The sequence below is a fragment of the Solanum pennellii genome, chromosome 1, assembly GCF_001406875.1.
Source record: "Solanum pennellii chromosome 1, SPENNV200".
In the NCBI taxonomy this organism is placed as follows: Eukaryota; Viridiplantae; Streptophyta; class Magnoliopsida; order Solanales; family Solanaceae; genus Solanum; species Solanum pennellii.
The window spans coordinates 100,129,351-100,157,146 of record NC_028637.1 but is presented as its reverse complement, the minus strand read 5'-3'; the positions used below and the strand labels follow the sequence as shown (position 1 = coordinate 100,157,146).

General features: G+C 34.6%; 2 protein-coding genes, 1 long non-coding RNA gene and 1 other non-coding gene across 37 annotated transcripts; 1 reads left to right on the top strand and 3 right to left on the bottom strand.

Annotated features, from left to right (window-relative positions):
• Positions 1–346: 346 nt before the first annotated feature.
• LOC107001066 lies at positions 347–14,505 on the bottom strand. Of its 34 annotated transcripts, none has more exons than XR_001454424.2 (14): positions 14,427–14,505; positions 13,220–13,441; positions 13,017–13,098; positions 11,673–12,595; positions 11,042–11,161; positions 10,703–10,946; positions 10,542–10,618; positions 7,290–7,346; positions 6,428–6,492; positions 6,176–6,256; positions 5,868–5,922; positions 2,791–4,971; positions 2,210–2,717; positions 347–2,112 (listed from the first exon to the last, which is right to left on the bottom strand). It is a non-coding gene; the product is annotated as an uncharacterized LOC107001066 (long non-coding RNA). The 34 variants fall into 34 exon arrangements; XR_003578626.1 differs by having other exon boundaries at positions 6,428–6,459; XR_003578613.1 differs by having other exon boundaries at positions 10,493–10,591.
• On the bottom strand, positions 934–1,004 carry TRNAG-CCC. The gene has a single exon. It is a non-coding gene; the product is annotated as a tRNA-Gly (tRNA).
• Positions 14,506–18,316: 3,811 nt separating the features above from the next.
• On the top strand, positions 18,317–19,110 carry LOC107008419 (histone H2A.1). Its single transcript, XM_015207450.2, has 2 exons — positions 18,317–18,595; positions 18,713–19,110. Exons 1-2 carry the CDS (start codon positions 18,392–18,394, stop codon positions 18,947–18,949), a joined length of 441 nt encoding a protein of 146 aa, XP_015062936.1. The 5' UTR covers positions 18,317–18,391; the 3' UTR covers positions 18,950–19,110.
• Positions 19,111–22,513: 3,403 nt separating this feature from the next.
• Positions 22,514–26,555, bottom strand: LOC107008157 (autophagy-related protein 18a-like). Its single transcript, XM_015207084.2, is given in 5 exon segments — positions 22,514–22,933; positions 23,039–23,165; positions 25,028–25,235; positions 25,432–26,424; positions 26,427–26,555. Coding segments are annotated over 5 exon segments (1,533 nt in total). The 5' UTR covers positions 26,541–26,555; the 3' UTR covers positions 22,514–22,842.
• Positions 26,556–27,796: the final 1,241 nt, after the last annotated feature.

Here is a 27,796-nt window from a genome sequence, read left to right as displayed (position 1 = left end):
CATTTCACAAACTTAGGGAAAGGTACATATTTATCTGTTTTTTTTCATGCAAAAATTTCTAACTTATTTCTGTGATTTGTAAATACCTCTTGATAATGAAGTGTATATTCATACAACCAATTCAACTTGTTTGGAAACTAGGACGTAGTAAAGTAATTATTATTCTTGTTGATGTTGATATTGTAAACACCCCTATCTAGCATGATGATGATCACATATTAGACAAATTGCCGGCTATTGCCAAAATTTACAAAGATTTCAATTATTGCAAATGTTTTGGTTAGAGATGAAAGGAAATAGTATCCATTGAGTAATCAAGAAATAATGAAGAACATGTATGTTGATCTATGCTAATTATTATTGTTCCTTTGTCTTCTTGATTTTCCAATTAACCAAACAGGCCTTGAAGCACTTTCATATTGATCAGGGTACAATCTGATAATTTCTAGCTGTAGATTTCTGAGAGTAATTGCAAATTCTAATGCTTCATTCATCGCTTCTCGAGCACCAGAAAGTGCTTCTACTATTTCTTGACTTACAATGTAATGTGAACATATTTGGTTAAGTATCTTGCTGTGTCTTTCTTCATACCTTAAGACTCTATCCTCTGCTTGTTCTAATGCTTCTGTGACTATCCTCAATTTCTCTGCTGCTATTTCCTTCTTTTGCCTTCTCCTCAAGATTGGCAAGTATAGTAAGAATGATGATGTAAAGCCTATAATTGCGAGGGTGAAGTTGTTAAAATACATTGAGGCTCTGTTGAGAACTCATCTGAAGTAGCTGACTTCTTGTTGTTAAAGTAAAACAATAGAAAGGGGAATTGATTCTTTGCTTTGCATCAATAGGGGCATAACTTCACACATCCCTTGCTTGAAGTGAATTATATTCCAGAAAGGAATAATGCTAAAAATTGTAGTAAAAAAAAGAATAGAGTGCGCATCCGGGGAATCGAACCCCGGTCAGTACCGTGGGAGGGTACTATGATACCACTACACCAGATGCGCTTATTGTCGTTAAAGGTACCACTAAAATTAACTAATTGAGACACATCTGGAGGTACCGTATTATAAGACCTATCTGCACACATTCTGTATCATTGAAAATAGCAACATACAAAAAAAAATCAAACAGCATAAAAATACATGTAGTGCCTCCCTCCTCTTGGAAGCCGATGTCTCAGATCTATAGATAAACATGACTCTTCTGGATAAATTAAGTTGAATAACAGAGCATTTGGTGCAAGTGTATCAAAACCAAACTTTATGCACTGCAGGATTAAAGTGACACAAAGATTAAGGATCTAGTTTAAATACCATAACTAGTAAAAGAAAGTAGTAATTTAGTTCTCGAGTATGTATACAAATGGATGATTAACAATAAATAAGTATGCCCCTTCCCAGCTCCCCCCCCCCTAATACACACACAACAAACAAAATAAGAAAATAAATAAGAGAAACAAAGCGAAGAATGAAATGGTGCAGCAACTGCAAATGCAGAACATACAAGGAATACCAAACCGAAAAAATTACCGTAGCAAGGTGTAGATTAATTAACTATAAAATCGGAGATTGGCAGGAAAAACGAAGTAAGAACAACTTGTGTCACCTTTGACATGTGCAATGACTGCAGAATGTCTTATCGAACACGAGTAGTGGCAGTAGCAATCAGTACCATGATCAGTAGTAACAAAAACAGCAGAGACTCCTTGAGCTTCAACTGATCAAGTGCCTAAACAAACATAGAACCAGAATTTGGAAGGTCAGCCCACCCCACCCCCACACCCAATGTGAAGTACCACCTGCAAAGATTGTAGTTGGCTTGGTCCTTATGGTATGTAAACTGTATGGAAGGATAACAAGTTCCTTCTTATTTATTTGCACTCTAGGAAAAGAGACTATAGGATTTATCTATATCAAAGGACTTACTCAGGGCTCAAATTTATTGATCAATTTCCAAAAATAGCATTGGTCTAATTTATAAAACAAATAGAAGAATATAAACCTGTAATCTGGTGGAAAATCATATCCCTGCTTAGAAACACAATGAACTTCATCGATTGCAACTAGAGCAATGCCATGACTTTCTGCAAGGCTTTGGAGGAGTTTTATGAGTCTGAAAGAAAAGGGAAAAAAACCCAGGAAACTCATCTGTCAAACAACAGCCAATGCTATCCTTGAAGTACAATTCAAAAGATTAACATGCTCAATACCTTAGAATTGTCTCACGGCATACATAACTGATGCTATACATGCCTGCAATTGCTTTTCGTTCAACACTTCGATCAGTTTGACAAGATCCAAGGAAGCAAGCAGAAACACCATGTTTTGCTAACTTCAAACACTGCTCATGCAGCAAGCTAATCAGAGGTGATATAACAATGACAAACTTCCCAGTCAGCAATGCCGGAATTTGAAAACACAGATTTCCCTAAAGAAACATAACTCCGAGACATCGAAAATCATATTTAACAGGAATGGAGAGAATAGTGAAGAAAGAAAAAGTGTCAAGGGCAAGTACCTGATCCTGTTGCTGCAAGAACAAGACAGTCTTGGTGAGACAATCAACCTTCTAGAGCTTCCTTCTGAAAAATCCTTCAACAATGAAAGTCCAAAGTGTTTCTGCAACAAACTCTTGACCTTCTTTTGCCAATCTGGTCCAATATTTCAATACAACCTTCCCAGTCGGCAATTCCGAAATCTGAAAACACAAAGATTTCCCTGCAGAAATCGAAAATAATATTTTACAGGAAGGGAGAGAATGGAGGAGAAAAAAAAGTGTGAGGGGTAGTACCTGATCCTGTTGCTGCAAGAACAAGACAGTCTCGGTGAGACAACCAAGCTTTCTAGATCTTCCTTCTGAAACTCCTTCAACAATGAAAGTCCAAAGTGTTTCTGCAACAAATTGCGGACCTCCTTTTGCCAATCTTGTCCAATATCTTCATCTTTGCAATAAGATGATGATACAGCCTTTTCAATTGCAACGTGGAGATCAAAATCCTCTAGAGGAGAATGCACATTTCGACCTCCAGTATCTATTTGCAAGACTTCTGATGGACATATTCAACTTATTTATTGTCTTGCTTCATTTAGGTCTAATTGCTGATTGAATGCATATGTTTATGCTTGATTTCCGCATGTTGCCTGCAGAACAAGATGAAGAAGAGGAGCCTCTTTTTCCTAGCATACCAGCACGGCGGCTGAAACATGCAATACTAGTGGATGCACTCGCAGTGTTTCTTTGAGAATCATCGAGTAGATAATCAATCGCACCATCAAGATTGAATTAACAATAAAATTTCAAGGTAGGTAAGTGTACTGATAATCTAATAGTTCTCCAACTTCAATCCAGGATGAAATTAACAATAAAATTTCAAGGTAGAAAATTGTACTGGTAATCTAATAATTCTCATCAAGAAATTGAATTAACAAGAACAATTTTAAGGTCAGAAAGTGTTTCAGTTTTCTTGATCCAATGCTGCAATCACTTGAAAATAACACTGATAATCTAATAATTCTCTAACTTCAATCAAGAATTGACTAACAAGAACAATTTTAAGAACAGAAAGTGTTCCAGTTTTCTTGATTTGATGCTGCAATCACTTAAAAATTAAAATTGATAATCTAACAATTCTCTAACTCCAATCAAGAATTGAATTAACAAGAAGTTCTCACAACATACCTTTATTAAAATAATTTCCCAATTATTGCCAAATGATATTCCCAATTACACTAACTGTTTACTTTTTCCACCAACAGCTGTATTTCATACCATCTCTCTTGTTATGTAAATGCAATCACAACAAAATTGAAAACTAGTGAACAATCAAGAATTGAATAAACAAAAGATTCATACAACAGACCTTTTCCAACAACGTTGTAGATGCTGTTGATTGCTTCTCTACGGAGACAACAACAGTAAAAACCCTTGCTTTAAAAGAAAGGGAAAGAAAATTTGGATTCCCTCCTCGCGCAGTACAGGATCCTTCACTGGATCTGCACTGTCATATCTCCTCATTGCCAAACTTCATCATTCATGCATTGATGAAAGAGATAACATATTGGATCTCAAGATAAGACATTCAAGTGACAGTTAGTGTTCAACAACTCGTTCAGCATTCAAAAGCAATATACCCAATAGAAGATACTCAATTTTAGTAGAATTGCATCTCAAATCATCGGATAAACTGAAGTGTCAGCCACCAGGATGAAGACTTTGAGGGCTTAAATTTTGTGTAAATGCTACTGCTTGTAAGCTCGAGATACCATCTCCTCCACTAAACCAAATACTTTCCGTACTAAGTCAATGGGTAAAAAGGAAAAAAGGATCCTCTAAAATGCTAAAACACAATTTAATAGGTAGTATAATGATAATTTTTATCCCAAGTAGTAGTTCTAAATTGAAATAAACAGGTAGGCTGTTAGTTAACTTCTAATGGTACATAGAAGCAGTCAGAAGAAGGTTGAAAAGACAATTCACCTCAACGCTACATTGACATCATAAGAGAAGTACTACCAGGAGTGGAACAAAGTCAAAGCTGTCTTAATGATCTGGATCCATAGTCTGAATGAAGAGCTTCCATTCAGGATAATTTCCAGCTGCAATAGTGTCATAGAGGTTTGAGTAGTGTGGCTGAGATTTGCTCCTCCAACTCGGATTGCCTCTTCTTCCAACAAGGACTTGAGATCACATGTGGGCTTCCAGTGGAACTTCACATAACTTGATTTCCCAGCCCTGTTAATCAATGTGGACGTGTGGACACCAGACCCGTCCATATGCATGTAACCTTGTGGGACCAATCATGTGCAGGCTTTCAGGGTGATGAGAGAAAAAAATCAAGGACCCTCCAATCTCCTGGATATGGGACTTGGGATTTGCTTTCAGAGCATGGACCATGTTATGTTTGCTTTGTCTGCTCCTCACTTCATTCACTTGGTAGAAGCATAGGTGATCTCGACAAGTTTGCATACAGAACTGTTGCACAAAAAATCATACAGCTTAAAATACATGTAAGTGCCTCTTGGAAGCTGATGTCTCAGATCTATAGATAAACACGACTATTCTGGATAATTTAAGTTGAATAAAAGAGCATTTGGTGCAAGTGTATCAAAACCAAAATTTTTGCACTGCAGGATAAACTCTGCTAAACCAATGAAAAGGCATGAGGTTCCTTATCAACAGAGCTATTCATATAGTAATACTTTGACAATGTCAGATTTCCTTCCACCATATCTATTTTCCTCGTAAGTGCACCAAAATCCTACCATCAACTTCTTCCTTAATTGTTACTTGTTCATTATTATGTTTACTTTTCTTTCTAAACTAAGTACCTTCAAGAAGACACTTTGTAAATTCATTTAACTTTCTGTAATGATAACCATTTTGACCTTACGATGTTTAGCATTTTCTTTATATGATTCAAGGATTAGCTCGTAAGTTTTTAAAGTCAACTACTTCATAAAAAATGTCAAACAGACTAGAAAAGGTGAAACAATGAAATGTAATCATGCCAAAATTTCTCTGGACATCAAATTTGAATCCAAATTAGATTAGATTAAGAGGTTATTAACCTTTTTCCATGTCTACAAATTCACTATTTAAGTATTCATAGAAATTATGTCCTTAGCTTTTGAATTCTAACATAGAACTTCCAATTTTACTAAAAACAGCACTGCATAAAGGCCCATTATAGATTATTTTTATCCAAGAAACTGATGTCATACACCATCGGGAAATTGCTCATCTCACAATTCCAAACATTACTAAAAATGTCAACCAGTGTATACCATTTTATTCTCTTTGAAGTAGGATGATTCTTCTCAAGGTTATGACAAATAAACCACAGATTAAAAAGACTCAAATGAACTGACCACACTCTGCTACTTTTCCATCCCGACCAGCCTCTTGATAATAAGCCTCCAGACTCTGTAAAGGTTACAATAGCTTTACCACGAAGCATAACTGAAACAGAAACAAAAAGACAACTAAAAGAAAATAGTTCAAACAAGTCCTTAAACACAGTGCTTCTTAACTGCACATATGAACATATGTACAATCATATTACTATAGAAGCAAGACAAAATAAGAAGGTGCTCAAGATTTTTTTGGAGTTCATTTACATGAGCATACAGACGTAGTTGTATAAAATATGTAAAGGATTCTAGCTAGGTAATTGCACCTGGGGCCAACCATAGTTAATGATCCTTCACACATTCAACTAGTCAATGTGCATCCCAAAGGCAATTGTTGCGACAATGGCCTGATTACCAGAAAGTACAATGCATAGCCTCAGTTGACTAACAAACAAGCATAAAACCTAAATGTAAGTAAACAATTTTAAGCTCAAGAAAATTGCCTATCTGTTGTCAAGATATCTTGAAGATAGAGTTGAAGTGGATACAGGCATGCAGCATGCTTGAAAATCACTGACCTTTGTAAAAAATTCAGCAGAAAACCTTTGCACTGGATTCATCTTATTATAGCAACTATCAACAACTGTTAAAAAATATGATAGCATATGTTGAAAAGAAACATACAACAGGAAATATTTTCAGATCATTATGACTTACTTTAGACAGTCCAATCAGAACAAAACAGAATAGGGAAATGATACTTCCCTGACTGGAAAACAGTATCTGGATATGATAACCACCCATGATTCATGAAACAGGACTAAAGAACCACCACTCCATGTTACAGACTTCTTTGTGGCATCTTATTAATAACATTTGATGACGATGTAAAGGCAATTCAGAAAAAAATGTAATATTTTTTTAAAAGTGAAGTTATTTTTTTAAGTTCTCTTTCATAAGAACTGAGCAGGAATTAAATCATTAGAGTCAAAGCTATATTTGGATACCACAATATATTCTCAATGTACAAACCCTCTTATATTAGAATCGTCTATTTATTGTATCAGACAGTACAGATATTGGACAACATCGAAACAAATTCAATCAACAAAAACAAATACTACAAATCCTATGCCTCAATGCCAAACTAGAAGGGTTTGGCATATGAATTCTCAACTGGACCAAGTTCAGATAAATAACCAATAAAGCATATGCGCTGAGGAAATAGAGATTGATCCAACTTGATTTGCACAAAAATGAGGACGTTAAGTTCCACAATTAATTTCCTCTTCGTGAACATGAGGGAATATGCACATATCACTCTAAAATATTGAATATTCAATGCAAAGGATCAAAGACCTATGTATATGCAATAACTTGTGAAATACAATTCAAAATGTTTGTTAATGTTACTTCATCTAACACGTCACCTAGTTTTACCTGCAGAGTGTTCTCATGAAATTCCTTATGCACCTGCCTCAGATGTGATTTTGGCAACTGAAAAGAGAAAGGACAAAGCTTACTGCTCAATTGACAAGGAAGAGTATAAGCAACTTAATGCCCAGGAAGGAGGGTGGACTAATGTGGGAGGGTCAAAGAGAAAAGAGTTGGAAGGCTTCTATGTTGCCAAGCTGCTGAAAAAGGGTTACATATGACACCATAGGCAAATCTCACGTCTAAAAGTTTGAAAAATAAGAAGTGCTTTATATAGATAGCACAAGCTCACATAGTATGTGCGCTTTGGGCTTGATAGTGTTGTCCAAGAGACAAATCCGTGGATTCTGTTAAGCCGAAGCGCTCAATAGATGCCACGGGCTTATGTTTTACCAACAAATGACATCAAAGCCAAGTTCCCAAAAAATGATGATGGGGCAAATCTTAGCAAGGACGCTAAGTTGTAAGGAAGCACTTGTAACGATCCAAAAATAAATAATTAAATAAATAAGAATAAATAGTTATTTAAGGGCATAATGGTCCTTTCACGTGTTAATTAAAATAAACCAAATTTATTTTATATTCTATTTGACTAATTCTTGAATTAGTCTCCTAATCCTATTAGTTCTCTCTCTCACGCTCCTTAACTCTCTCTCACGTTCTCCATCTTTCTCACATTATTCTGCCAAATATCAACAGTTCTTCACGCTTGAAGAACTCACATGAAATTTTTTTTTTAAAAAAAAAAACAAAGCAACCAAAAACATTAAGGCGAAGAGAAGTTGTTCCTTGAGTGGCGTAGACGTTGAAGTAACTTGGACTGATTTTTGGGTAGCGAATTCTTCGTTTGAACATCAATAAAGGTATGGGTTTTTCTTCTCTCTTGGCTCCTTTCCCAAGAGGCTCCTTACGATTCGAACTATTCACCTCGAAACTAAGGTTGTTCCCCGTTGCATGCCCCTGTCACTAGCTCCCTATGATCTTAGGTTGGGTATTCTTGTTGGTAGAATTTAGGGATGCTTGTTGTGGTGATGATCTCATTTCGAGTATGTGTTCATAATGATGTGATTATATCTTGTATCTTTCGGAAAATATGAATGTGTATACGTATGTATTTGTGCAAGATTTTGACCATGACTTTGAGTCTTTCTTTAGCATGTTAACAGATTAGAAATTACTCGTGTTTTATGTGCAATTAGAGGCTCTTAAAATCTTGATCTTCACATGGTTGAAATGCTAGAAATTCTAGTTAAACAAATGACCACATCATACTTTTAACTTGTCTTAAGAATCCTAACGAATGACTAATAAAGAGGTGCTTAAAAGTCTCGTAAATCGCTTCATAAAAATGTGTAATAAAGTTCAAGAATTTGGATATTTGCTACAGGTGAATTCTGGAAATTTTGGGTGTTAAAAAAATAGAAAAAAAATAGGTGAGGTCTGCAGGGATCGAACCCAGGACCTCACCAACTCCTGTTTTTTTTTAAAAAAAAAAAAGCGCGCTAAGGGGGATTCAAACTGGGGTTGGGGGCCAGCGAAAATTCAAAAAAAAAATGCCGGGGGCGGGGATCGAACCCACGACCCCCGTTCGCTAAAAAAAAAAGGGAATATAAAGAGATGCTGGGGGCGGGGATCGAACCCACAGCCCCCGTTCGCTTAAAAAAAAAGAGAATAAAAGGGGATGCTGGGGGCGGGAATCGATCACACGACCCCAGTACGCGGAAAAAAAAAAAGATGCGAGGCGTGGGGATCGAACCCACGACCTCAGAGCTGAAGGGGGGGTAAAATATTAAGGGAATAAAGGTGAGGCTGTGGGGGTTCGAACCCACCACCTCACAGCCTCCATCCCCAGCGAAAATAACTCAAAAATAAGGGGGGCTGTGGGGGTTCGAACCCACAACCTCCCTATTCAAGCGAATTTAACTTAAAATAAAAAAAAATTAATTAAATAAAAATTTTATTCTGGAACTTTATTACACATTTTTATGAAGCGATTTACGAGACTTTTAAGCACCTCTTTATTAGTCATTCGTTAGGATTCTTAAGACAAGTTAAAAGTATGATTTGGTCATTTGTTTAACTAGAATTTCTAGCATTTCAACCATGTGAAGATCAAGATTTTAAGAGCCTCTAATTGCACATAAAACACGAGTAATTTCTAATATGTTAACATGCTAAAGAAAGACTCAAAGTCATGGTCAAAATCTTGCACAAATACATACGTATACACATTCATATTTTCCGAAAGATACAAGATATAATCACATCATTATGAACACATACTTGAAATGAGATCATCACCACAACAAGCATCCCTAAATTCTACCAACAAGAATACCCAACCTAAGATCATAGGGAGCTAGTGACAGGGGCATGCAACGGGGAACAACCTTAGTTTCGAGGTGAATAGTTCGAATCGTAAGGAGCCTCTTGGGAAAGGAGCCAAGAGAGAAGAAAAACTCACACCTTTATTGATGTTCAAACGAAAAATTCGCTACCCAAAACTCTTTCCAAAAATCAGTCCAAGTTACTTCAACGTCTACGCCACTCAGGGAACAACTTCTCTTCGCCTTAATGTTTTTGGTTGCTTTGTTTTTTTAAAAAAAAAAATTCATGTGAGTTCTTCAAGCGTGAAGAACTGTTGATATTTGGCAGAATAACGTGAGAAAGATGGAGAACGTGAGAGAGAGAGTTAAGGAGCGTGAGAGAGAGAGAACTATTAGGATTAGGAGACTAATTCAAGAATAAGTCAAATAGAATTTAAAATAAATTAATACAAATTTGATTTATTTTAATTAACACGTGAAAGGGCCATTATGCCCTTAAATAACTATTTATTCTTATTTATTTAATTATTTATTTTTGGAGCGTTACAGCACCCTCACGTGACACTCATGATAGAGGGCGAGTTAATGAGGACAAGTCAAAGAAAAGGATTGGCAAGCCTTCGAATAAGGGTACATATGACACTTAGGGCAAATATCACATGAAAAAGGGAGAAAAGAGTGAAGTGTTACATAAGACATAGCACAAGTTTGGATGGTAGGCACATTTTCGGATTCAATGGTGGTGTAGCCTAAGAGACCAATTTGTGAGGTCTGTTGAGCAAAAGCGGACAATATGTCCAAAGACTTGGGCTGCGAAATTTTTAGACCTTGACTCTAATCTAGCAGACCTCTACCACATAATATCACAGTGACATAATATACCTAATTACATGAAAGAAAACCAATTGAACAGCATGCTGTTTATGATCACCTTTAGTCCACTTTCACAACTATGGTATTTTGCATCCTAAAGACATGCTCCTACATCATGCGACAGTGCAAAATTATCTGAAGTTTCAAACAATTAAAATTTGGTGGCGAAATAAACTCAACATCAATAAAATCAGAGGGACAGAAATATAATTACTTTACCTGATTGGATATATATTACCTTAGCATTGTAAGCAGCAGCCATGACCCCAAGTTTAGAAAGAGATTTTCATACACTTAATGTTTCTTTCCTATTTGGGGCATAGATTATTGTTGGTCCATCCTCCAAAGGTTCGTGTCAAAACTTTGCTCTTTCTTCTGGATCATAGGCCAGATCAGAATTTTGTGCAACATAAACCAGTACAACCTTTCGGAGGTAGTTTTCCACAAAATTCACCACAAGAAACTGCATCAATTATTAATATCAGTACAATCTACTTGAATTCATAAAGTAAATATAGGAGTAAATGACCAAGCTTACAATTTAAAATAATAATATACATTTTAAAAAGTGCCCTGGGACGAAAAGATGAAATGTTTACTTAATCTGCAACATTGGTAGAGACTAAGGAAAACCCACAAAAAGCATTTCCCTGATTTGGTTTTAAGAAATGAAGAGACCTGTCACATAAAAAAGTCAAGTTTGAGAATGCAAGAAAGAATAGGATGAGATACTTTTATCTTATGTGGTCTTCTGATCATGCATTAAGAGTTGTGTCATAGGATAAGAAGATGCAAGGTTCTTCTATCAAGCAAAGGTTATATCCTCTTAAAATCTCATACTAAACAATCTTGCACCGATATGATGATAGATTGTCCAGTGGTTGTTGCAAATGAGTAAACTGAAACTCAAACACTTTAGAATGTAGATGAAAGTACTGCTGCAGCTACGACAAAACAAAAGAAATTGTTTCAATATACATTAAAATAACTACTGTTAAAAATTTCAAAATTCTCTATGTTTACACAATAATTTTTAATGTCTCTGCAGAGGCTTTCAGACTTTGGTAACAGACCGAGTTATTGGTTGGGTAATCTTTAGTATCATGGAAGATGGGGTCAATCAAATTCTCTTAAATTAGATTTGTACTGTATAAACCGATATTTTCATTCACCCAAAGAAGAGTTTTACCATTCAAATCATCCACATCTTGCACAACATCACACTCATTTTCCAGATTTTAAACAGAACTGTCTACCCTTCAATGAATGTAAACCATATCTCCAATATCTCAGGACAAGATACTTCATTGTCGCTCAGAAACAGCGTCCTTCTCAATGTCGTCTACATAACCTCATTGATCCCATTGTGTTCATCCATGCAACCATTAGAAGCATTATCAGAACTTTCAGAGTTCTCCACCAGAAAGGATTTTCAAGGAAGACTTCCCTTTTCTGGAATAAGTTCTTATCAATGCTCCACATGCAAGCAGCAGAAATGAAGTGATTTACTATTATTTCTATCAGCATATGTACAGAGTATGAAGACTGTACCTTAAGAGGTTCAAACACTAATACTGTAGCAAAAATAAAACTAAAAACACTCGATGGAAGTAGTAATTAGTCCTTAAGTGTGAATACAGGATGTAATTGATAGGCAAACATAATGTCACAAATCACAATTTAAGCATTGAATTCTCTGAAGAATTTAACTTAATTTTAGTTTAAATAATGTGTGGATTATTTACAATAAATAAGTGAGTCCTCAAACATCCCCCACCCCCACCACATGCACACACAACAAACAAAATAAGGAATAAATAAGAGAAGACAGCTAAGAATGAAGCGGTGCAGCAAAATGCAAATGCAGAACACCTACGAATACCAAACAAAAAAAATTACCGTAGCACGGTGAAGATTAATTTACAGAAAATCAGAGATTTGACCGGAAAAACGGAGTGAGAACAATTTGTGTTGCCTTTGACATGTGCAATGACTGCAGAATGTCTTCTCAAACAGCAGTAGTAGCAATAGCAGTCAGTGACATGATCGGAATGTCAAACTTCCGAAAGTTCATGGTATCCATTCCAAAGTTCTCTCTCAAAACATAATCGCCTATAATAAATGGAAAATTTGTGTCAATATTTTCCCGCAGCTTTTGCTTGGCTAGAAGAGAGTTGATAAGAGATATATCTGAGGAGTTTGTCTAGTCATATGCATGGTATGTTCTCATCAGTAATAAGCATGATGTATTAAGTCATATTTACGTTAAACTGGTAAATTAGTCCCAGTAACTGAATAAGAAAAATAACTAGAAAATAAATACTTACGTCTAGTCATATGCATGGTATTTTCTCATCCGTTAATAAGCATGATGTATTAAGAGTCATATTTACGTTAAACTGGTAAATTAGTCCCTACAATTGAATAAGAGAAATAACTAGAAAATAAATACTTACTCAGTGCTGAAACTTTTTTACCAATTCCAAATAATAGCATTAGTCTGATTTATCAAACAAAATAAAAGAATATAAACCTGTAATCTTATTGAAAATCATGACCTCACTTAGAAACACAATGAACTTCATCGACTGCAAATAGAGCAATTCCAAGACTTTCTGCAAGGATTTGGAAGGGTTTTATGAGGCTTAAAGGAAAGAAAAAAGAAAAACAGAAAACTCATCTGTCAAACACCAGCCAATACTATCCTTGAAGTACAATTTAAAAATTGCTCAATACCTTAGAATTGTTCAGGGCGGGCATACATAAATGATGCTATACATGCCTGCCATTGCTTTTGTTCAACACTTTGATCAGTTTTGCCAGATCCGAGGAAGGAAGCAGAAGAAACACCATCTGATCATGCATCAAGCTAATCAACGGTGATATAACAATGAAAACCTTCCCAGTCAGCAATGCCGGAATCTGAAAACCCGAAGATTTGCCAACAGGAACATAACTCTGTGACATCAAAATTCACATTTTACAGAAAGCTATTTTTTAAGGTAAGGGAAGTGTTTCAGTTTTCCTGATTCAATGCTGCAATCACTTGAAAATAACACTGATAACCTAAATATCTAACTTCGATCAAGAATTGAATTAACAAAAAAAAAAAGTTTAAGCTCAGGAAGTGTTTCAGTTTTCCTGATTCAATGCTGCAATCACTTGAAAACAACAGTGATAATCTTATAAGTTATAATTCTTTTACTTCAATCAAGAATTGTAAAAACAATAATAGTTTTAAGGTCAAAGTATCTCAGTTTTCCTGATTGAATGTTGCAATCACTTGTAACAACACCAATAATCTAATAATTCCCTAACTTCAATCAAGACTTGAATCAACAAGTAAACATTGAAGGTTGGGAAGTGTAGTGATAATCTAATAATTCTATAACTTCAGTCAAGAACTGAATTAACAAGAACAATATAATCTTATAATTGAACAATTTTAAGGATGAAAATTTTACTCATAATCTTATAATTCTGTAACTTCCAATCAAGAATTGAAATACCAAAAACAACATTAAGGTTGGAAAGTGTACTGATAATCTTATAATTCTATAGCTTCAATCAAGAATTGGATTAACAAGAACTATATAACTTTATAATTTTCTAACTTCAATCAAGAATTGAATTAATAAGAACAATTTTAAGGTTGGAAAGTTTACTGATAACCAAGGAAAATTATAGTCAACAAGTGTTTCTGTTTTCTTGATTCAATTCTGCAATCACGTAACTTCAATGAAGAAATCAACAATTGAATCAATAAAAAGTTCTTACAATATCAACCAATTATCGCCAAGTTATATTCCCCATTACACTAATTATTCACTTTTTCCAACAACGATTGTTCTTAGTATCATCTTCGAAATTCGTAAAGTATTTCAGTTTTCTTGACTCAAAACAACACCTACAATCAAAAATTGAATGAACAAAAGATTCTTACAATATCGTAGACGAACAACAAACCCTAATGCTAAAGAAAGGGAAAACTGGATCCCCTCCTCTGCCGCGCCATCTGCCGCGCCTTAATTAAAGCCAAAGTAATATATATAAGTGATCCACTGGGGTGCGTATCTATCACGCCACGCGTTTTTACTAATACAAAAAATTATAATTATAAAATATTACTAAAAATGTATATTTATATCCAATATGATGTTTTAATTATAATTAATTAATACTATATAACTTTGATGTAAATACTTATTTCGGGAAAAGTTTTACGCAGTTAATAAAAAAAGGGTGTGCGTTGGTTTCAAACTAAATTTTGCACTTTTTAGTTTAGATTTTGAAAAATGTCATCCAATTCGAATTGACGCAGTTTATATATCAAGAAACCTTTAAAGTCTGATTATTATACTTAATAGGGCTTTGAATGTGATGTCAAATGTTGATCTCATTATTTCATATCACTAGATAAAATTTTAATTTTTTTAATAAGTCTGATTTTGGAACTTTAAATTATGATTTGAGAATTTTCAAATACAATGATTAGTATGTAAGTTTATATTTTGTAAAAATAACTCAAGCTTTTATCTGCTATCCATTTATGTCATATGTAAATAAAATTTATAATCTATATCGTTACTTTTAAAATTATTTATATCTCATATAACGACTATTTTCATCAATATAGAATTTATTTTTATTTCAAATAAATTCCTACATTATCATTTATATTCACCAAATTAATAATTTTTGATCAAATGTATTTACCAATGGCAAAAAGTAACAATGTTTGATTCACATTCTCGGTCATATGATCGAGAAATACAAATTCAACGTGAGAAGATTGTATGTAATATGTAAGGATTATGATAAAAATTAGTGCACTACAATTTATGTTCGCTTTTATTTTATAATTGATTAAATTTAAATCAATGAATGTTGTATTCTCTAAGAATATATAGATTTGAGATAGTATATTATATTATTTTATAAACTTTTACTTCTTTGGACCGTATAAAGAATTGTGACAAATTTTAATAATTTTAAATTTTATAACTTGTGAGAATTTTATATTTATGAGAAAACATATAATGTAAAAAAAGTCTAAATTATATATCAAACCAAAATTTCAATCTTTTCTTAGGATTTCATTTTTCTCATGACCTAACGGATCTTTAAATTATAGATGGAGTTTTCTATTACCCAATTGTGATCTTTTCATATTGAAGTACCATAGGTGGAAGTGGGCATGTTATGGTTGTGTACTGTATTGTACCTTACTGAAATTTCTAATACTATGGTTTTGATATTATGATATTTAGTATGGTATTTGTTATTTATTTTAATTACCCTTGATGCTTGGTATTTAAAAATAATATATTGAATATTGAATATCGTATCAAAGTATATAGTTGCATAAATAATATTATTATTAAAATACTAACAAATATTCAACCTAAGTATTAGTATAAAATATAAATGTTTAGGAGTTGAAACTTTGGATGTAATTGATTAACAAAATGAGTTGTTTGTACTTTGTTTTGAATAGGCATAATACATAAAAATGACCCTATTTGACGTCAATGAACAATTATGCTCTTCAACTTTGAATGTGCACAAGTAGGAACTTAAACTATTATAAAATTGAATAAGTAGACACAAGTGTCCTACACGACACAATACACGTAGGATGCCATGTAGGATACAAAATTGCCATGTAAGGTGCCAGGTAGGACAAATATGTTCATTTGTCTAATTTTATACAAGTTTAAGTGTCTACTTGTGCACATCAAAAGTTAAAGGTCATAGTTATCAATTAACGCCTAGTTAATTAAGGGTCATGTTTATATATTAAGTCTTTTGAATATGTATTTTAACATGTCTATCGTGTTAGTAAAATACAACGGAGTCTTTTTAAAAATTGTTAAATTTTCAATACTTTATTTTACGAGTATATATTAATCGAAGTAGAACAAACTATGATTATCGATTTACCATACTGTATAATATGATAATGATATAATGTTTTCAAAATCGAATACTAAATAACAACATTGTAACTTTCAAATAACATACTATTTCCATCCCTGAACATCACACTTTCAAAATTCTTTTTTAAAAAATGTCAAATTCAATACTCATTATTGCAAAATGAATATACACAAAAGCATATTTTGTGTTGTAACATAAACGTCCACATAAATATATTTTGTTGTAACGTATATGTACACACAATATGTATTATATGTAAGATGAATATACCACATACAATGTGATGTACGTAGCTTAACCATCCACATAATATTTTTGGTGACCAAAAATATTACATAGTAAAGAGATATCCATGTAGTATACTTGGTGTCCAAATATATACATGTATATGTATAGCATTCTTCTCGTAAGATAACACATAAACAATCATAATTGAAAAGAAAAACCTTCAACAATAAACAAAAGTTAATAATACTTATTTGTGTATTTCTGTTTCTTTTTTCTTTTTGTCATTTCATAACACTACACATGCTTTATTTTATAAAACTCATAAAATAATTTCCAGTCAAAATTTTAACCCTATTGTTTTAAAATGCAAAATATCAACTAACAAATAAAAATATGTTCGGTTGGATTTCTAAGAATTCATCTCATTTAAATTCAGAGGAAACCAAACAAATATCTTATAAAAGTAAAATATTACAAATATATATTCTCTTACATGTATGTTCCACTAAATAATTACACTATATATTCTCCTACTAATTTCGCTTACCTGTTGCTAAAGAAGTATCATATATTGTATTGACATAATTAAGGTTTATGCTACTGATCCACATTCTAATGTTGAGACCATATAGAATTTTCCTTTTTAATCATCATCAAATCGTATAAACATGTCTAATACATTTAGTTTAAATATGCATATTGTTAATGTATATTTTTACAGATTATGAGAGGTATATATTTCAATTATGCAATATGTCTATGGGTGTTAAGTCAAACATAGGTAGTATATTACTTGGCAATATTGATTAAACAACTTGAACCAAATTGATACATTATGATCTTCCATTAAATTAAATTATATAGTATAAAATAATAAGTTCTTCTCAACCATTACTTGAAGATATGAGTTGAATTGCTCAATAAGTTGTTCAGTTCATTATATATTTATCAAATAAAAATAACAATCCGACCAAACAAATAAACAAAAATAATATGTAAAATTAACTCATTTACGACATGTTATGCATTAGAAGTCCGTCTAAAAAGACTTATAAGCTAAAAATCACAAAGTGAGTGTTTAAATTTTATAATTTATGTATTTTGATTTATGAAATTTGTTTTAGCTTAATATTGAGTGTTTAGAAACACTTTTTTATTTTTATTTTTACCAAACATATAAAATTTCTGAAAATTAATTTTAATTTAAGAAAACTTAAAATTAATCGATTTATACTGACTCTAAATTCACCATTAGATTTTTCTTGATGATATATGAATCATATAACCGTAAATTAGGATTTCCTTAATTAAAATTTAAAGGTATTACAAGATAAAATAGGAGTTGGGATTTATTAGAAATCATATAATTGCAAAGAAACGAATTCTCAGCTTACCGCAAATAAAATTTACGAAAATTCAAAATCCCCGCGCGCGGTTTTACCTCTTACTCCACCAAATTCACTTAAGAAGAAACACGTGTCACTAAATAATTGGCTATTCGCGTTAGCCAAGGATCGCTATCCTTTCATCTTTTTATAACCGTTAGATTATATTGAAAGAAAACGAATCCGCATCGTTAAAATTAGATGCTCCTCACGCGGATCGCCAGCGTGGCAATCTCATCTCAACCTTATAAATAACAAACTCTTCATTTTAATTTTCTCATCAGCTTTCAAATCTCAATCAAAGTATACAAGCATTCTTCTCTAATACTCTCTTTAAGCATATCTTCACACAGCAATGGATGCTACTAAGACAACCAAAGGTGCCGGAGGGAGAAAGGGTGGCCCAAGGAAGAAGTCCGTCACCAAGTCAATCAAAGCTGGCCTTCAGTTTCCAGTCGGTCGTATTGGTCGGTACTTGAAGAAGGGTCGATATGCTCAGCGTGTAGGATCTGGTGCTCCTATTTATCTCGCTGCTGTTCTGGAATACCTTGCTGCTGAGGTACGAAAACACATAAATCAACAAACCTATTTGATTTTTATCCTCAGATCCGTAATTTTCTGTTGACTATGCAGAGAGTGATTTTGTATTGAGTTGCGGTGTTTTTTTGTTGTACAGGTGTTGGAGTTGGCTGGAAATGCGGCAAGAGACAACAAGAAGAGCAGAATCATTCCTAGGCATGTGCTTTTGGCAGTGAGGAATGATGAGGAGTTGGGAAAATTGTTGGCTGGTGTTACAATTGCAAGTGGAGGTGTTCTTCCTAACATTAACCCAGTTCTGTTGCCTAAGAAATCCGCAGTTGCCGAGGAGAAGTCACCTAAAGCTAAGGCAGGAAAGTCACCGAAGAAGGCATAAGTCTCATTTAGAAGTTTCATTGTCGGGTTAAATATGCGTCAAATCTTTTGTCTAGTTTATGGGTACTTCTAGTAGTAGGACGTAGATTTCTGTTATGGTTTTTATAACCTCGGTGTAATGTGCTTGGAAATATAATAGAAATTATCTCATTTTCTATCATATCATCTCGTGTCAGCTCTTTTGTGTTCACTGTCTGGTTTGATTATAAGCTGAAATTTAGTATAGCTTCCCTTGTCAATTTGAAAATGTAGAACGATAGAATGAATGACTAAAATCCATAGATGCTATATTGAGGTTTTTGTCCTTGCGTTATAACCCAAAGTCTGGCCAAAACAATTCATTTATCTATAGCTGATTTGTTTGTGATGTAACATTGTATACTCATTTGTTTGTATCATAAATAACGTATCTGTTACTTGTGATTAAATTTCTAGTTTAGTTCAGAAAACTGTTCATACGTCCCATTTATATTTTCTTTGAAATATTGTGGTTTGCTTTTTCGTTCAGTATTTCGTTTGAAGAGTTCTTGTAATCTGAGGTTCAGTTGTCCCGGAATAGTCTGTGCAATGTTGTTTCTAGCATTGGATTTTGCATCCTGTTGGCTGCTTTCTCTTCCAGCTTTCAAGAAGTAAGCATAGATGTGAAGGGCAGAAGGGAGGGCATTGGATTGTTTGTAAGCTTATTGTTTTTGTAGCAATTAGTATTACTTGAGGTTCTGTCATGGACATTCAAATTTGATGAATTATCCTCTTCTTATTTTCCAAAGCCATGTACACTAATTGTTATGATATGACAGTCATGCACAATCACCTCTCTCTACTATTATGAATTCAATTCACATGTGATATCCGTTTATGTATGAGCCAGCCTGTCTAAATATATTTTTTGCTGGTTGATCACCGATGTAAGCTTTGAAAGATTGCATTGTGTTTGCAGGGACCGTCGTCTGTACTGATTTATATTCTGAGGTTTATACTGTAAAATGAAATCTAGTTAGTGCACTTCTAGCTGCAAAACAAGGTACTTCAAACAAGGTTCATCCTGGGTTTGGCTTAGCCATTATATTTTTTTGAAGTATATGAGCAGAACATGTAGCTGCTCATAATTCTCTGTATAAATTATGTGCCACCGATCAAATGTGGATGACCTTGCCTAATGAAGTGTACTGGGGAAACTTGGATTGTTGTGAGAAAGGAAAAATTTCTGCTACCTTTTTAACTGTTGTGTTCTTCCTTGTTCCTTGCAACTTTGTTGAACATAGTGATCTTGGACTTTGATTAATGATCGATTTCACTTTTAGTACTGTAAAGTACATTGGTTAGTAGCTTATTTTTCTCTTCAGGGATGTCTGGCATCTATTTTCCTTTTTGCTAGTGTTCTTTTTTGTGGCAACTGAAATTTGTGGCAAGTTTTACGTCTGCTATTCCATGGATAGAACAAGGTACATCAGATTCTTTCAAGTCTTTACTACTCAAGCTACCACCAGATGGATGGAAGTTTAGACTGAGTAAAATGTCAAAAGAGTAGAGAGCTAATTTTCATTTAGTCCCATTACATCAGTTACTTATGGAACCATAATACATTGACAATAAACATGAGTAGAGTGATATCTCCACTCCTTGATATTTCTTCCTTCCCTTCCATTGCAGGAATGCTCGTTACAAAGTTGTGCCTAGGGCATTTCATCAAAAGTAGCAACCTCCGAATAATTGTTTGCATCGTCTCTGTAGTCCTCTATCAGTAGGAAAGTCTGATTCCAGGTGGGAAAGTTCTGATGATCAAACTTCCATAACAGATGATATAGCTCTACCTAAACACCACCTTGTTTTCACCTATCCCCTGTAGAATCTTAAAGCCATCTGATGTTAATTTAATCCCTCGTTTGGGGAAGATATTTTTCGTTGTAAAGAGCAACTTCTTGTGGGGATATTCAACTGGATAAATGCATGTTCCAGCAGGAAGTGTCAAGTGAGTGCTACTGTTCCTTTGTTGTTTTGCGATTGTCTCCCTCTCTCTTTTTATTTTTATTTTTAATTGTGGGTAGGGGATTACAACAAAGATATTTATAGGTTTGCATCAAATGTGATAACATATAGTAGTAATATAATGAGCAATGGATTTTGTGAAGAAAATTGTGCGTGGATTTCTCAGAGGTAAGAAATTTAGTGAAACAAAGGCTTTATTATAGGAGATGACTGAAAGAACTTCTCATTTGATGCAACTACAGTAGAGTTACTGAGACACCTTATAGGAGAGGATCCTTTGTTTCTTAACATGATACCACCATTGCACTTGGGAGAAAGAAGTGAACACTTTCTCTTGGTTTATCACTGCAGTATGGCTAGGGTACAAGTTTCATTTTTCCGCCCTCTGGAGAATATTTTGCATCCAATGTAACAGTGGAAACATTTCTTTTGCTTCCTAGGCAATCTTATAATATGCAGTACAGATATGTCTCATCACTAAGTGCCAACCATATCTCTATTTTGCTATATATGTGCTATTTAGAGTACAGATTAATGAAATAAATAAGCTACACATGCTGTCCCCTTGCGCTCCTTCAGTTTGTTTGTCTGTAGGTGCAGATCCTTTGTCTGGCACCTCTTGGACCATTAATTTGATCCTGAAAATCAGACTATGGATTATTGTCAGGTTACTCTGGGGCTCTTGTTGCCTGTCTAGACCCAATGGATCATTGTTACACAAAAAATTAGCACTTGGAGTAGCGCAAAAGGCGTATTACTATGTTCTGCTGTAGCATTACTAAGAGCCTGTGCTAGTAGAAACTGTGCATGCAGCTGGTATGCATCTTTGTTTTCTTCTTCGTGTTGGTCAGCAGCCAAGATGGGCGAAACAAGAGGTGGAATTGTCAAAACAGAAAGAAGGCTGCCACAAGAGGCATCTTTTGCAAGTCCATCAATTCTCTCTTATGGGATGCCTGTTTATGGTATAAAGGTAAAAGGAGGTACAAAGCACCTTGCAGGACCATAAGTTATTGTGTACACGAAGTACATTCTAAAAGGAGAAAAAGAGGAGAAATTACACCATTCAGTAATTTGTCACAAGCGGAGGTCATGAACATGTTCCAAAGAATACCTGCCTAGAAGTATTTTTGCTAGATTGCCAATTGTATGGCATACACCCAGAGATGGATTTTTATTATTTTGTTAAAAGTTGGCTCCTCCAAGCACATGAGCCACTTTTTTTGCTAGGATACTTATGACTGCTATTCCAGGTGAAGTCATCACCTACCTATACTTTAGGTCTCCAAGTTAGGACTGTTTAATAAGTATATTTGGATTATAGACGTCTCTACCTTTATTACGGCTAAAATGTGAAGACAGTCTGCGTGTTTTGTCCTAGACTGTGGACTAAAAAATTGAAAGAGTTGATATATATATAAAAACGAAAACTCGTTACATTCACTATAAACTGACGGTATTAAACAACCATTCCCTGATGTTTGCTTTCTGTGTTGCTGGCACTTTATAGTCGCCATGTCTGTATTTAGCTTTTAGGAAGTGCAAGTGTAGACGATAATTTCAGCAGAAACCATTAATAATATACTCCATGCGCAGCCTCATGTACTGGCCATAGCTTTTATAGAGAAACAGAAGGAGCCAGACAAATAACTAGACAGATACTTCAGCACTACGTGACAAGCATGTCCATAACAATACTTCAGTGTACTACGATGACACAGTAGTAACCTAAATACAGCCACAAGGTTGTTACAAAAGCCGCCAGTTCTCATCTTTTATATATATGTACATCTTTTTTTGGATTATGTTTATATACAGTCACTACCATGTCCACCTGCGAAATTATAAATAGATACAGTAAAAACAAAAGCCACACAAGAAGGGTAGCATGCATCCAGCGAGCTTCCCAAGTTAGAAGTTCTCCTCAGACTTCAAGAAACTATGATGTTCCAACAGGGTCATCTCCCCACCAGTTGCTGCATCATACTGGCATCGGTAGAAACTGCATTCCAATTCATCAAAGAATTAATAGATGAACTTCCAAAGATGTGATTCACTTGTCACAAAAGTTGGAGAACGTTAAAAAATGATACGAGGACACCCTTACCTGCCATCCATGCCAAGAATCACAACCGTATTCTTTTGGTGACCGAAGGCCACAATGTGCTGCAGACCTTCTTGCAAGCGGAACTGTGCCACAGACCACTCAGAGCTGAAATACTTTGGTAGCACACCTGCATAGGAACACCACAAAGGTCTGTCAATAGGCTTAAAATATTGAGTTATTGACAAAACACTCCAACTAATTCTTTAGCAATGCCTCCAAAAAATTCTGTCCTGAGTCTATTGGCGACAAAATTACAAAATCAAAGAACCTGTTCCGACTGTTAGACAGAAACCTACAGACAGTATCATCTCAAAAATCAACCAAGAAGAGATTGAAATTGCAAGAACCTCTTCCTAAAATCTAAACCATATGATGACAGTAAAATATGTGTCAGAATTAACTGCACACACTTCACCTCTAGCTATTAAAAGTCCTTAGCATTGAGAAAGACGTGTATTTTAGGGGTGCAAATATGCTGAACTTAATGTAATGCATGTTTTTCTTAAGCGTTATTCATCTTTCAGATTACTTGCCTTCTTCCGGAGGATCATACTTGGAATAACAAATTCCTACATTTTCTAGTAGACAACACAACTCAATTGTTGAGGCCAAAAACCTCTACCAGATTGCTAGTTCAAGCAAATTTTAGACCCAAACAGGTATAGCACCAATGTCTTCTGTCCAGTTCTTATGGCAGCTCTTTCAACAACACCAAAAAATTGTTTTAAAAATTCCTTGTGTTGCAACATCACAGTTATAACAGAGAAGAAATAATTGAACAACGTACTAAAGTAAATGCAGGACACTATACATAAGAGAACAGTTCCATGTGACATGAAGGACTGTCACATCCAGTGGTTGAGGGCGTTGGGTGGGGAAGATACAATAAACATAAATCACTTATAGAACTTATTTTCCTTGCTTCCATTAAGGAAGTCATTTTCCTCATTTTGTAAGGAACTTGTTTTCCTAGAGAAAATCTTCTCCAAAATTTGTCCAACCAAACATGGAAAATGATAAAATTTCCTCCATACCATACAGACACCAAAGGAGGAACTTCATTTCCTAGTCTCTAGCGGGCAAGTAGCTGGCTGATCACTAAAAGAGATTTTAGGACACATTCCAAAGATACACAAGCTTTTGTTGCCAAAGGGGAACTTTACGCCAGAACTTGGAAAAGTTCCCATCCATATTTCTTTTATTCAGCTTTAACTACATTCTGAAGCCACCTATTCCTCTCCATCCAATTTAATTGGAGCATATGCCATGAGAAGCTAAACAGTAAGATAATCAGTAAACAGAGCTGGATGAGTGATTCCACAATTGTTTCCCAGAAAAGATCCCATGATAAATTGTAACACATACAAATTGCTCATTTTATACTTTCCATACTGCTAACTTATGTAAACAATCAACTTGAAAACTTTTTGAGAGGGGATACTTCTCCTTAATATATAGGTCTGAAATATGCCTCCCCCCCCCCCAACCAACACACACTTGCAATCTGATTCCTTCTTCTGTGGCAATGACATGGATATAATCTTGTTAAGTGAGTGGCAGTACGACCCAAACCCAAAATTTTGACTTACTCTAATACGATATTGAATTGCGTTGAACCACATCATGTAAAGGCTTAGAATGTTATAGAAGGAGCTACAATTCCTTTTGTAGGCCAAAACAATATCTCTTCATTTATGATTAAAATGTTCAACTGATATCACTGTGTCAACATTTAGAAAATGTTAATAAGATCAAAGCAGAGCTACAAAGGCAAGTTGAAGCATCAGAAGGTTTCTATAGAAACTTTGATTCTTGTTGGTGAAAGAACTTAACTTATAGTAAGCGATTATAACAAAGAGATGCTTGCACTTCATGGAGTTCTCTGAATAAACAAAACTACCTTCAACACTATAAATATCATACACTTCCACAGGAAGATTGGCATTTAGAGTCTAGTAACTAAAGACGAGAATATAACAGGCCAGTTACCTCTTATGAAGGAGAGATGAGACACAGCTGATGGAGATGTAGCATTTGACTCAGATGCCCCTCTTGGTCTATCAACTCCTAAAGCTGCTGAATCAACCTTTAGATTGAACACATGGACAGTTCCTTTATCACTGGAAACAGCTAGCCATTGTGCAGTTGGAGAAAAAGCAAGGCTATAGATTTCTGCTCTATCCGCGCCTCTTCTGACCTGTATTAAGCGAAAAACATGCTTAGGATAAAAAACTAAAGACCAAGAGCACATTCCATTTGTAAAGTGACAGTTGTTAGCAATAAGCCAATAACACACCAGAGTGTTCATTGAAAATCAAATGGTATTCAAAATTTTCAATGTAAAATAAAACAATTCAAAAAAGTATGACAATTAATTCAGAGTAAGTGTACACCTCTTGGACCAAAGATCCATCCAAAGTATTATATATTCTGACAAGAGTCCCTTTACTGCTAGAAGTAGCCAACAACCTCCCATCATTTGTAAGCGCAAAACACACAATCCTTGAGTCATGTGCCATTATGAACTTGGTCCTCTTAGAAGCATAATGTTCCACTCTCACCTGACCCTTCTGAAGACCCGGACAAACCAGAACCATTGATCCCGATACCTGTGACACCTCACACAAACCCTTGGGGTTCGCCACTGTCTCAATCTGATGCAACAGTTTCAAATCCGAGAAGTTGTAAACAAATATCTTCTGGGCCAAAACAACCACAATTCTATCCCTTCTCAGCCTCACAGATTTCACCTCAGATCGAAACGATAGCTCGCCGATGCACCTAGATTGATGATCATCCCATATCATCACCTTATTTAAGGGATATTGAGGCTCCGGACCTCCACCAACCAACGCCAAAATATTGCACCGAAAAAGCATCTGAACAACGCCAATTCCACCTCCACCATTAGAATTGCCGGTAAAATCGCGGCGGAAAATCTCACGGAGCGGATCACAGTTGTAGATCCGGAACCCTCGATCGGTGCCTGCCGCGAAGCATCCGTAATCCTGGTTGAAGGATAGGTAAAGGACATTCGGAGTAGATGAATCAACGGGAAGAGAAATAGAATTAGGGCTAGGGTTCACGTTCTGTACGCTAGTGGCGGGTGCATTAGTGGGAGAGGTAACCGAGGTTTGAGAGCCGCGTTCATCATCAACGACGTCTGTTACGGCAGCTGAGATATCGGAGAGGTCAGAGAGAGAGGAACGATCACCGGAATCAGGAGAATTTTCCGACATAGGAGGGGAAACGAAAGGGCTTTCGGGCCAAGGGGAGGAGGCAGAGATGGTAGAGGTCATGAGGTAGGGTGGAGAACGGCGGCAGATGGCGGACGAATTGCGTGTAACAGCGTAGAGAGAGAAAGAGAGGCGGTGAGATAAAGAGAAGAGAAGAGAATTGAAGAGGATGAGAATGAAATAATTAAAGAAAGATAGGGGGTGCAAGTGTAAGGTAGAAGAAATTTTACAGGCAGAAGGTTCCGTTTAGCTTTACTTGTAGACATTCTACTGCTGCTTTTTTGTTTTCTTTCACTTGTTCTAGATTAAACTTTAAAGGGCCCCACTTCTGCTATATTTTAGTTAGTTTCGAAGATTTTTTCTAATTTGAATGATATTTCATTTTTTTATTTACTTTTTAATAATGTCAATTTATATGATATGCTTGTTTGCATGATTGAAATTATGAATCGCAATAATGCTTAATTACCCATAATAAGTGATTATCAATCATATTCACATTAACATTTAACATTATCCCATTATGTCACATAACATTTAACATTATCCGATTATGTTAAAATGATGGGTAGGCATTGAAAATTTGTAAGACTCTATAAGACATATTAATTCAAGTTGAGACACATTTGCCTAATTCTAATTAAGATTTTTAGAAGTTAATTCAACCTAAACTTTAATTTATGTCTTGAACACATGGGATATTTGTAGACATTGAAAAATTGTAAGATTCTGCACATATTCAATTTTAGTTGGGACTGTATAAGTATGCGTTTCGCCATGCGATACCATGTCACGATATGATATCATGAGATGGAATCAACGTTTGTTCATGCGATTTTACGCTGATTTCATCTCATGATTCCGTATCATGAAATGTGAATCCATATTCTCCAAAAAACTATGATATGGAATCATATGAGAATACCATCTTATAATTTGAGATATTTTAATACAAAAGTTGATCCACGAGTTTATATTTTGTTAAAACAACTTCATATTTATATTTACTAACCATTTATTTCACATGTAAATAAAATTTATAATCACATAATTACTTTTTAAAATTTATTATTCTTATTGACATAAAATTTATTATTCTCACTAACATATAATCACTTTAACTCACACTTTCCGATTGTTTAGTAATAAGATCTTGAAGAGCTCGTGAAAGGTGTTTCATTTTTTACTCAAATATATTGATGAGAAGTGAAAGTTAGAGTATGTTTAGTATGAAGTTTCTCATGTTTGGTTGCGACAAAAGTTTTGGAAAATGTTTTCCAAATCAACTCATTTTCCTCAAAATTAAGGAAAATGACTTCCCTTAAAAAATTAAGAAAAACATTTTCCAAAACTCTCCTCCAATTTTAAATTACATTTTTGTTGGGAAAAACAACAATTTTAAAAAAAAAAATTTAAAATTTAATTTTTTTTCCACCACCGGCAAGCCCTCCCCCCCCCACCCCCTCCCCAAAAAAATAATTTTGCTTTTTAAAAATATTTTCAACTTCATATTTTTATTTTT

What these genes read in the sequence shown, in the direction of transcription:
- LOC107008419 (XM_015207450.2), top strand. Translation starts at nt 18,392, where the DNA reads ATGGATGCTACTAAGACAACCAAAGGTGCCGGAGGGAGAAAGGGTGGC. An exon ending in TGGAATACCTTGCTGCTGAG is followed by an intron (nt 18,596 to 18,712) that starts GTACGAAAACAC and finishes TTTGTTGTACAG; the next exon opens with GTGTTGGAGTTGGCTGGAAA.